The sequence below is a fragment of the Mesoplodon densirostris genome, chromosome 14 (assembly GCF_025265405.1).
Source record: "Mesoplodon densirostris isolate mMesDen1 chromosome 14, mMesDen1 primary haplotype, whole genome shotgun sequence".
NCBI classification, from domain to species: Eukaryota; Metazoa; Chordata; class Mammalia; order Artiodactyla; family Ziphiidae; genus Mesoplodon; species Mesoplodon densirostris.
Window position 1 is genome coordinate 62,781,119 of NC_082674.1, and position 11,813 is coordinate 62,792,931.

Here is an 11,813-nt window from a genome sequence, read left to right on the forward strand (position 1 = left end):
CCGTTCAACCTCTGCCCTCCTTGAGGACAACCCTGCACCTTCTTTCCCCCACGGGGAGAGACAGGGCCTCCCCATTCCCCTGCGGGCCTGGTGTGGAACAGGCGCCCGAAGGCAGTTCCCCTCCCCTTCGAGGAAAGTGAAACAGGTCCGGAGGCCCTGGGAATGGCCCCAAGATTTTCCTTTTTGAGGTTCCCACAGTCCAAGAGTCTCTGGATCCCACTCCTAACTTTACTTGACAATCTACTCCTAACAGTAGGCCACCATTCTCACCTCCCCCCGGCCTTCCAAGGACACACCAGCGGCCAAGCACAGCCCAGCGCACATTTGGGGATCGGAAGGAGACCCCGATATGCTAAGAACCAACTTGTCGGTTTATGCCCTTGAGCGCTAGGCAAAAGGGCGCACCGCCCAGGCCGAGGTTCGGGGTCCTGCGTCTCCCCAGCCACGCCCCAAGAGGCCCTTAACTGTTTCCGCTCCCGCGCGCCCCTCACTCACTGTGTGTGCTGGGCGCGGCCTGCGCCGAAGACCTCGTCCAGCGCCACCACGGCCTGGCCCAGGAACTTGTCGACGCCGATGAGCGAGCGGTGCATGGTGGTAAGCACTAGCTGGCAGGCGGCGGCGGAGCCCGTGGCCCAGGGCGCCGGGCCCGCGTCGGTCTCCTGCGCCCGCAGCAGGCCGTCCAGGGCGCCGGGCGGCAGCTCGAAGGAGCACTCTTCGCGCCACTCGGGGCATCCCAGCGTCTTCTCTACCACCGACGTGCTGTACTTCTCACGGCCCACCTGGATCACCGTATACGCGTCGCTGGTGCTGCCCGCGCCCGAGCTCTTGCCCCGCAGCCCGCGGGCCCGCAGCACCGTCACCTGGACGTGCGTGGGTAGCCAGCGGGAGGGCCCAGCCGCCGTCTCGGCGCCCCGTACCAGGGCCATGGCGGGGGAAGCGGCGACGGGTGAGGGCTGGCCGAACCAGGCGTGGACACCCGGACCAAGTGAGAAACGGAGGGCGGTCAGGAGCCGGCTCGGAGCGCCGCCGCCACCCACAGGCTCGGCCGCCGCAGCTGCGGGCTGGGCTGGGCCGAGCCGGCCGCTGCCTCCCCGCCTCCCGGCCGCCGGCCGCGCCGCGACGTCAGCGCCCCGCCTCCCGCCCCGCCTAGCGGCCGGCGTCCCGCGACTCGCGACCTAACCCGTACCCGCGCGGAGGTGCGGCAGAGCTTGGGGACGGTGGCCCGCACGCCTTCGCCCCGTTTGCTGCAGACCAGCCTGGAGCTGGAAGGTAGCTGAGCGCCGCGAGGACCGTGGGCGGGGCGCAAGGCCTCTGCGGGGGGAGGGGGGCTCCCGCGTTGGCCCCCAGGAAACGCCGCCTCGCCTGCGGGCAGCGCAGCACCCTCGGCCGGGTATGAAATGCCCGCTCCGCGTCTCCCGGCCAATCCCAAGTCGTCCTTCAAGACGTCCCTGCTCCGGAAAGCTATCGCCCTAAAACTGCCCCGCCCCGTCCCTCCCGGCATGGCCATCCCCTTGGCGCTGGCAAGTGGGAGCAATGCGGACCCGGGCTGCTCCCCAGTCTCGAGCGGCACTCCCCCTCCTCCAGCCCGCCCCTGCCTGGGAAGATGCCTGCGTGAAACCAGAAGTGATTCACTCTGCGCCACGTGATGGCCCCGCATCAGCGACCTGAAAGCGGGTGAGCTGCCGCTGTCTCCCACCTCCGCGCGCGGGAGGAATCACGTGTGCAGCCAGATCCTGGCGCGGGAGTCCAGGGAGCTGGGCTTGCCCTCTGCGGACACTGCGGCGGCGAACAGAGTGATGAACAAATGAGTAACCACATCAGTATTTAAGTGTTCACTCGGACCGCTGGGGCTTATGCGTCACGAGTTGGGGGAAATTATAGGCTCTGGTGGAGATTTTAAACAATTACTTACACTCATTAAGTGCCTACTATGTGCAAAGCCCTGGGTATTACTTGCATGGTTGGTTTATTATTAATAATGATAACAATGGTTAATAATTACTGATGCTGAATTTCGGCCAATGCTGGTCCGTGTGCTTTACATGCGTTACCTCATTTTATCCCCAAAACAACCCTGTGGGGTAAGTATGGTTTTTATCCTTATTTTCAGGAAGGTAAAGTCGCAGCTTAGGGAAGTTGACCTGCCCAAGATCCGTAACTGGCAGAGGTGGGATGTGAATCCACACAGATGACCCCAAAGTACTTTTCTTTTTAACTTTCAGAGCCTGTATTAAAAATAGTATTTTTTAAAAAATCATGTAACACACAGCTAAAAACAAAATAATAAAATAAAGTAAAAAAATCAAATGGAACAGAAACGCTTATGATGAAAAGCAAAAAATTCCCTTTCCACCCCTCATTCCAGGGATAGCCACTTATAGCCATTTGTGTTTTCAGGCCTGGTAGTTACCTCCATATTTCTACATAAAATGCTTACATAACTATATCTAGAGTTATCAGGACTGGCCATTATCTATTGTCTTCCTCCTATGATAGATAATGATTTAGCTCACACCCACTTCCCTCCCTCAATCTTATGTAGTTACACTTTTTTTTTTTTTTTTTTTTAGTTCCTCTATTGGATACCTTGATAGTGGAAACCTTTATTTCTTCTTGGGGAGACTCTCCACAGTACCTCTTGACTTTTTATGCTGTGAAAGGAGGATGCCAAAATCCCACTTTCCGGGCCATGTCCTCTACCAGGAATATGGTTGTATACCGGGCACCTGAGACTCATGGGAGCATATGCACCAAGGCTCAATCCTAACAACCTTCCACCTTAACTGTGATCAAAATGGGGTGGAGGAGTTCTCCACACTGAGCCCCATAGCCCAGCATCCCTGTGGACAGCACCTAGCTTTGGAGACAGCCAGATCTGCCTATGGATCTTGGCTGTCTGCAACTTAGCAGCAATAAGACCTGAAGATTAAGTCAGCTCTCTAACCTCTCAGCCTTGTTTCCTGATCTAGAAAATGGGGATAATGATTCCTACTTTAAACAGTTGCTGAGAAGATGACATGAGAAAATATTTTCAAAGATTTTTTTTTTTTTTTTTTTTTTTTTTTTGCGGTAGGCGGGCCTCTCACTGTTGTGGCCTCTCCCGTTGCGGAGCACAGGCTCCGGACGCGCAGGCTCAGCGGCCATGGCTCACGGGCCCAGCCGCTCCGCGGCATGTGGGATCGTCCCAGACCGGGGCACGAACCGTGGCCCCTGCATCGGCAGGCAGACTCTCAACAACTGCGCCACCAGGGAAGCCCCTGTCAAAGATTTTAACGCAGTGGAAACCATCACAAATGATCTCAAAGCATCTGAACATCATATATAGTTTTTTTTCTGATTATAAGTTATTTGGAAAATATAGAAAAATATAAAGAAGGAAATAAAAATAGATTAGAATCTCACTGTTCAGAAATAAACACTGTTAACAATTTGTTGTATTGCTTTCCAGTCTTTTCTCTACACTATATGTTGTTTTATATGCATTATGATTGTGAGGCAACTGTACTGTAATGGTTAAACCTGTGGGCTGTGGAATCCTGGTCCTAGCATCGCATCTACTTTATATGTACTACCTCATTTACCCCTGAAGACAACCATTTAAGGCAGGTGCTGTTGCTACTCTCAGCTTCACGGATGAGGAAGCTAAAGCAGCTAAAGTTTGGGTGATTTTCCCCAAGTTTCTAACTGGAAAATTGCAGAGAGTGGACTTGAACTCAGGTCTGAGTGACTCTACTGCCTCTGGTACTCTGCTCTCACACTAGCTTGTTGGTCACCTAAGCACTACATCATCTAAAGTCAACAAAGCGGGAAATGTTGTCATACCCATTTTACAGATGAAGAAATTGAGGTACAAAAAAGGTTAACAGACTTACCCAAGATTATAGAGTCAGGATGAAGCCCCTGAGAATGGATTCCCCAGGGGCTTTGCAAATGAAGATATCTTTACCAAACCACAACTAACATATTTGTCACTGTCCTTTTATGGTTCTGTTTCATCTGTTTCTTAGCTCTTCAACATGACCAGACTGCCTCTTCCCTCCTGCCTCCCTCTGCCTCCCCCATGGAGTAGCAAGGCTACAGGAAAGGGCAAAAGAGAACTCAGATGGGCTACTCCCGCTCTCCTTCCTCCTGCCTTGGCCCTCATAGTTTGGCAAGGTCAGGCTTCCTGCTGGCCCGGGATTGCAGCTGCAAGAGGGCAGTGAGGCCAGGAAGGGCTCCCCTGCAGGTCACTTGGCCCTAGGAGAAAGGGTGGGCTCTGCTAGCTGTCTGCAGTTGAGAAAAGAGCAGAAACTCTGAAGACACTGAGGTCTTGGTTACCTAGAGGTGTTTTCTCCTCTGGAAGATGAGACCACCCATCCCCACCCACTGCAGTTTGATGTGAGGGTTACAGAGAGGACCCTCCTACTTCCTCTTCCTCCCCAGGGCTGGATGTGTTCACCGCCTCCCTGGGCCCCTCTAGTCCGTTAGGGACAGTTCTTGCTTTGAAAGAGTGGTCCTTTGTGTAATTTCCACTCATTGCTTCCCTCTGCAATATCATAACCCTTCCAGACAGGCACTTCAAATATATTTGCCTGACTCTTCAAGCTACATTTCCTCCTGTCCTTCGCCCTCCCTCCCACATCTGTTTTCTATGCCCTTCACTGTAATAGAGTCACACAGCCTGGGTTCAAATCCTTGTGCCACCACTTACTGGCAGTATGAGCTTGGGCAAATTACTGAACCCCAGAGTCTCAGTTTCCATGTTATAAAATGGACCTAATAATGGGAAATCACTTCATAAGGTTAGCATGAGAGCTATCTCAACATACTCTAAGCAGTGATGAGTAATATCATCTTAGAAATCTTTGCTCAAAGCAAAGATTATTGTTTGATTTGCATTTCTTCGATTGCTAATGAGATTGAACATTTTTTCAGTTATTAATCATTTATATTTCCTCTTTTAGTGAGTTGTCTATTTTCTGAATTGTCTATTGTCTATGCCCATTTTCTTTGAAGCCTTAACTTATTAATTTATATTAACCCTTTCTATGTTAATAATAACACTTTGTCTTCTATATTTATTGCAAATATGTTTTGACATAAGTTAAGCAGTCAAGTCATTGAATTCTTCCATTGTTTCAAGCTTAGGTTCTTCCACACTCACAGGTCCAATAAATATCCATTCATAGTTTTTCTAGTTTTTATATTGTTTGGCTTTTTCTTTGTTCTTTCATTCTCTTTAAATGCTTCTAGAAACTATTTTGGTGAATGATTTGAGGTGAAAATCTAACCTTCTCTCCCCAGCAGCTATCCAAGTTTCCCAATACTTATTGAAAAACCCTATCCCTTTGCCACTGATTTTCTCATATAATTTTTATATACATACTATAGAGAGAGTCTGAACTTTGTACTCTAGTCCACTGAGATTTATATCTTTTTGTCAGTGCTGTTCTGTTTTAATTATTGTTGCCTTTTAAATGCTTTATACAGCAGAAGAGAAAATCTTTACTCATTTCTTTTTTTTTTTTTTTTTTTTTTTTGCGGTATGCGGGCCTCTCACTGTTGTGGCCTCTCCCGTTGCGGAGCACAGGCTCCGGATGCGCAGGCCCAGCGGCCATGGCTCACGGGCCCAGCCGCTCCGCGGCATATGGGATCCTCCCAGACCGGGGCACGAACCCGTATCCCCTGCATCGGCAGGCGGACTCTCAACCACTGCGCCACCAGGGAGGCCCTCATTTCTTTTTTTTTCAGAGATTTTTATAGCTACTCTCACCTGTGTATTCATCCACATGAGCTCTAATGCTTTTTGGAATTGTGAGCAAAATTGTTTTGAGAAAAATTGACATCTTTACAAACAACAGCCATACTCTCGACTTCTATTTAACATTGTGCTGGAGGTTCTAGCTAGTGCACTTAGGCAAGAAAACAAAATAAAACTATCCAGATTGGAAAGGAAGAGTAAAACTATCTCTATTTGCAGATTACATGACCTTGTAAATAGAAAATCCTAAGGAGTCCACTAAGAAATTATTAGAACTAATAAATGGGTACAGGAAGGTTACAGGATACAAGATCAATATATTAAAATCAATTGTATTTCTAAACACTAGCAATGAAAAATTAAAAATAAAATTAAAACAATTCCATTTATAAAAGTATAAAAATGAATAAAGTACTTAGAAATGAATAGAATATAACAAAAGAAGTATAAGATTTGTACACTGAAAACTACAAAACATCATTGAAAGAAATTAACAAAGACCTAATTAAATGGAAAGACATCTCACTTTCATGAATTGGAAGACTTAATATTGTTACCATGCCAATACACCCCAAATTGGCCTGCAGATTCAACACATTCCCCATCAATATCCCAGCTGCTGTTTTTGCAGAAATTGACAAGCTGATCCAGGAAATCATATGGAAATGCAAGGGACCCAGAATAGCCAAACAAGTCTTGGAAAGGAAAACCAAAGTTGGAGGATTCACACTTCCCGATTTCAAAACTTACTACAAATCAAGACAATGAGGTAACTGGCATAAGGATAGACACAGATCAGTGGAATAGAATTGAGATTCCAGAAATAAACCCTTGTATTTACGGCTGACTGATTTTTCAATAAAGGTGCCAAGACCATTCCATGGGGAAATAATGGTCTTTTCAACAAATGGTGTTAGGACAGCTGGATATTTGCATGCAAAAGAATTAAGTTGAATCCCTTCGCTACACCATACACAAAAGTTAACTCAAAATAGATCATAGACCTAAATATAAACACTAAAACTATAAAGCTTTTCGAAGAAAATGTAGAAGTAAATATTCATGACCTTGGGTTAGGCAAAGCCTTCTTAGATACAATACCAAAAGCACAAACAACCAAAGAAAAAATAGATAAACTAGACTTCATGAAAATTAAAAACTCTTGTCCTTCAAAGAACACCATCAAGAAAATAAAAAGACAGCCTATGGGATGAGAGAAAATATTTTTAAATCATATATGTGATGAGGCTAGTATCCAGAATATTTAAAGAACTCATAATTCAACAATAAAGACAACCCAATTTAAAAATGGGCAAATGATTTTTTTTTTTTTTTTGCGGTATGTGGGCCTCTCACTGCTGTGGCCTCTCCCATTGTGGAGCACAGGCTCCGGACGCACAGACTCAGCGGCCATGGCTCATGGGCCCAGCCACTTCATGGCATGTGGGATCTTCCCGGACCGGGGCATGAACCCGTGTCCCCTAACTCAGTAAGCGGACTCTCAACCACTGCGCCACCAGGGAAGCCCTGGGCAAATGATTTGAATAGATATTTCCCTAAAGAAAATATACAAATAGCCAATACATACATGAAAAGGTATCAAAAACATTATCCATTAAGGAGATATAAATCAAAACCACAATGAAGTAGCACTTTACTCCCTCTAGACAGATAATAACAAGTGTTGTCAGGATGTGGAGACCCTGGAACCCTCATACATTGCTGGTGGGAATATAAAATGGTACAGCTGCTTTGGACAACATTTTGGCAGTTACTCAAATTGTTAAACAGAGGAGCTACCATATGACCCAGCAATTTCACTCCTAGAAATATGCGCAAGAGAAATGAAAACATGCATCTTACATAAAAAGTGTGCAAAGGTCTTCCCTGGTGGCGCAGTGGTTGAGAGTCCGCCTGCCGATGCAGGGGACATGGGTTCGTGCCCGGGTCCGGGAAGATCCCACATGCCGCGGAGCGGCTGGACCCGTGAGCCATGGCCGCTGAGCCTGCGCGTCTGGAGCCTGTGCTCTGCAACGGGAGAGGCCACAACAGTGAGAGGCCCGTGTACCGCCAAAAAAAAAAAAAAAAAAGTGTGCATGAATATTCATTCCCAGATTCCTACCTCAAACCTACAAACCTATGACCACCTGCATTTTTCCTATCCCAGAGAAAGAGGTTTTCCTGTGTGCTTCATTTTCCTCTCTGTGCCTTGGGGCAGCCTAAGCTTCCATCTCCTCCTTCATTTCTGTTTCTTCTCCACTGGCTCCTTCATCTCATCATATAAATATGCTCATCTCTCCCAATAAAAACAGAGAAAACAACAACTCCCCCTGTCTATCAGTCTGTACCATGTCCTCCTTCCCTTCAGGTTTCCTGAAGATGATTTACCCTCCTCGTCTTTATCCCCTTCTTCCTCATTCACACACCAAACCACAGCAGCCTGGCTCTCCAAGCTCCTACCCCATCTGTGATTGCAAAATTCCAGGCCCCTCCTTCAGGCTTTATCTTACTTGACCTCTCTTTGGCATTAATCACTCCCTTCTCCAAACTCCCTCAACGCCACTCTCTGCCTCTGGGCCTGCTCTTTTTTTAAAAAAAATTTATTTGGCTGTGCCGGGTCTTAGTTGCAGCATGCAGGATCTTTAGTTGCAGCATGTGGGATCTTTTAGTTGTGTCATGCGGGCTCTTAGTTGCAGCATGTGGGATCTAGTTCCCTGACCAGGGATCGAACCCAGGCCCCCTGCACTGGGATCACGGAGGGAGTCTTAACCGCTGGACCACCAGGGAAGTCCCTGGGCTCTTCTATGTGTTTACCCCTGCCTCTTCCTCCACTCACTGCTTCTAGGTCTCCTTCAGGGGCTTCTCTTCCTTCCCCCACCTTTTTTTTTTTTTTTTTTTTTTTTTTTGCGGTACGCGGGTCTCTCACTGTTGTGGCCTCTCCCATTGCGGAGCACAGGCTCCAGACGTGCAGGCTCAGCGGCCATGGCTCACGGGCCCAGCCGCTCCGCGGCATGTGGGATCTTCCCGGACAGGGGCACCAACCCGTGTCCCCTGCATCGGCAGGCGGACTCTCAACCACTGCGCCACCAGGGAAGCTCCCGCATTTCTTAACATTGGTTTATTTCTCAGCCCTCTTCTCTTTTCAATCCTCAGACTTTCCCTGGAGATTTCTTTGGAGAAATGGCTGATTCTAGGTCTAGGGCAGGGAAAATACAAGATGAGCTTGTATGATATTGTAAAGCCAGAAAACAAGGAAATTCTCAGGAAGAAAAGCAGGGGAAGTAGAGGGGTAGTGTCAAAAGAGCACAGGCGCCAACATGAAAGAACTCCCAGTGGCCAGAGCTGGAACAATTTGAGTAATAAAATATATCACGATAGTATTGGATTATAACCCATAAAATAAAATAAATATCCATGAGTCTAAAGTTATATCAATAAATGATTGAATGAATAAATAAGCGAATGAGGAGAAGAGAAAAATCTTCCTTACAGAAGAATTCTAATAGATACTGCCCCCTCCAAGAAGTGGAACTTAATTCCCCTCTCCTTGTGTGTGACTGGACTCAGAGACTCACCTTCAAAGAATAGAGTATGAAAAATGGAAATTTTACAGTGATAAAACCTGGCAAACACCACCTTAATCAAGGGATCTAGATTAACATCCCTGGTGATAAATCATATTTATTAGCATGTGCCCAACGCTATAAGGGCATTTCACCTCGGTGCCTTTCTAAAAACTCATAGCTGCTTTCTAAACAAGAGCAAAACAACAGACAAATCCAAATTGAGGGGCATCCTTCAGAATACCTGAGTAGGACCCTTCAAAAGTGTTGAGGTCATGATAACCATCAGAGATGGGAGGAAATTTATGAGACATGTCCTTCCTTGAGGGGACCTGAGCTGTGTACGTCCCTGACACATCCCCCAAGTGCGATCCTTAAACACTAGGTTTTAGTTTTACCTGTTATTTTGAAGAAAAGACCTTTTAAAAATTAATTAGTTTATTTAGTTTTATTGAGATATAGTTGATTTATAAGATTATATAAGTTTCAGGTGTATGACATAGTGATTCACAATTTTTAAAGTTTATATTCCTTTTATAGTTATTATAAAATATTGGCTATATTCCTTGTGCTGTACAATCTATCCTCTTAGCTTATTTATTTTATACAGAGTAGTTTGTACCTCTTAATCCCCTACTCCTATCTTGCCCCTACCCCTTCCCTCTCCTCTCATAACCACTAGTTTGTTCTCTATATCTGTGAGTCTGTTTCTTTTTTGTTATATTCACTCGTTTGCTGTATTTTTTAGATTCCACATATGAGTGATAACATACAGTATTTGTCTCTCTCTGTCTGACTTATTTCACTAAGCATAAGATCCTCCATGTCTATCCATGTTGTTACAAATGGCAAAATTGCATTCTTTTTTAGAACTGAGTAGTATTCCATTGTATGTATGTATATATATATTTTTTAACATCTTTATTAGAGTATAATTGCTTTACAATGGTGTGTCAGTTTCTGCTTTACAACAAAGTGAATCAGTTATACATATACACATGTCCCCACATCTCTTCCCTTTTGCATCTCCCTCCCTCCCACCCTCCCCATCCCACCCCTCTAGGTGGTCACAAAGCACCAAGCTGATCTCCCTGTGCTATGCGGCTGCTTCCCACTAGCTATCTATTTTATGTTTGGTAGTGTATATATGTCCATGCCACTCTCTCACTTTGTCCCAGCTTACCCTTCCCCCTCCCCGTATCCTCAAGTCCATTCTCTAGTAGGTCTGCATCATTATTCCCGTCTTGCCCCTAGGTTCTTCTGACCATTTTCTTTTTTTTTAGATTCCATATATGTGTATTAGCATATGGTATTTCTTTTTCTCTTTCTGATTTACTTCATTCTGTATGACAGTCTCTAGGTCCATCCACCTCACTACAAATAACTCAGTTTTGTTCCTTTTTATGGCTGAGTAATATTCCATTGTATACATGTGCCACATCTTCTTTATGCATTCATCTGTTGATGGACACTTAGGTTGCTTCCATGTCCTGGCTATTGTAAGTAGAGCTACAATGAACATTGTGGTACATGACTTTTTGAATTATGGTTTTCTCAGGGTATATGCCCAGTAGTGGGATTGCTGGGTCGTATGGTAGTTCTATTTTTAGTTTTTTAAGGAAATTCCATACTGTTCTCCATAGTGGCTGTATCAATTTACATTCCCACCAACAGTGCAAGAGGGTTCCCCTTCCTCCACACCCTCTCCAGCATTTATTGTTTCTAGATTTTTTGATGATGGCCATTCTGACCAGGGTGAGATGATATCTCATTGTAGTTTTGATTTGCATTTCTCTAAAGATTAATGATGTTGAGCATTCTTTCATGTGTTTGTTGGCAACCTGTATATCTTCTTTGGAGAAATGTCTAAAAAATATAGAACGCTTCACGAATTTGCGTGTCATCCTTGTGCAGGGGCCATGCTAATCTCTGTATCGTTCCAATTTTAGTATATGTGCTGCCGAAGCAAGCACCCATTGTATGTATATTTTTGAACATTTAGGTTGCTTCCATATCTTGGCCATTGTAAACATGCTGCTATGAACACTGGGAGTTCATATGTCTTTTCAAATTAATGTCTTCATTTTCTTCAGATATATACCAAAGAGTGGAATTGCTGGATCATATGGTAGTTCTGTTTTTAGTTTTTTGAGGAACTTCTGTACCATTTCCACAGTGGCTGCACCAACTTACCTTTTCACTTGTACATTTAGTGCACGAGGGTTCTCTTTGCTCCACATCCTCACCAACATTTGTTACTTGTGGTCTTTTTGAAAATAGCCATTCTGACAGGTGTGAGGTGATATCTCATTGTGGTTTTGATTTGCATTTCCCTGATGATTAACAATGTTGTGCATTTTTTCATGTGGCTATTGGCCATCTGTATTTCTTCTTTGAAAAAATGTCTGTTCAGGTCTTCTGCTTATTTTTTAATTGGGTTGTTTGTTTGTTTTTGATGTTGAGTTGTATGATCTGCCTGTGTATTTTGGATATTAACCCCTTATCAGTCA

At 45.4% G+C, this 11,813-nt stretch overlaps 1 protein-coding gene and 1 non-coding gene across 3 annotated transcripts in view; both read right to left on the reverse strand.

Moving 5' to 3' along the window:
- Positions 1-1,088, reverse strand: part of RAB11FIP5 (RAB11 family interacting protein 5) — a 36,603-nt gene extending 35,515 nt beyond the window's left edge. For both annotated transcript variants that reach the window (XM_060117182.1, XM_060117181.1), the window contains exon 1: positions 496-1,088. In XM_060117182.1, the coding sequence (XP_059973165.1) occupies positions 496-926 (431 nt within the window). In that variant the 5' untranslated portion in view covers positions 927-1,088. The remainder of the gene's footprint in view (positions 1-495) is intronic.
- A 10,084-nt stretch (positions 1,089-11,172) lies between these two features.
- Positions 11,173-11,276, reverse strand: LOC132502236 (U6 spliceosomal RNA). The gene has a single exon (XR_009534431.1). It is a non-coding gene; the product is annotated as a U6 spliceosomal RNA (small nuclear RNA).
- Between the last annotated feature and the right edge of the window lie 537 nt (positions 11,277-11,813).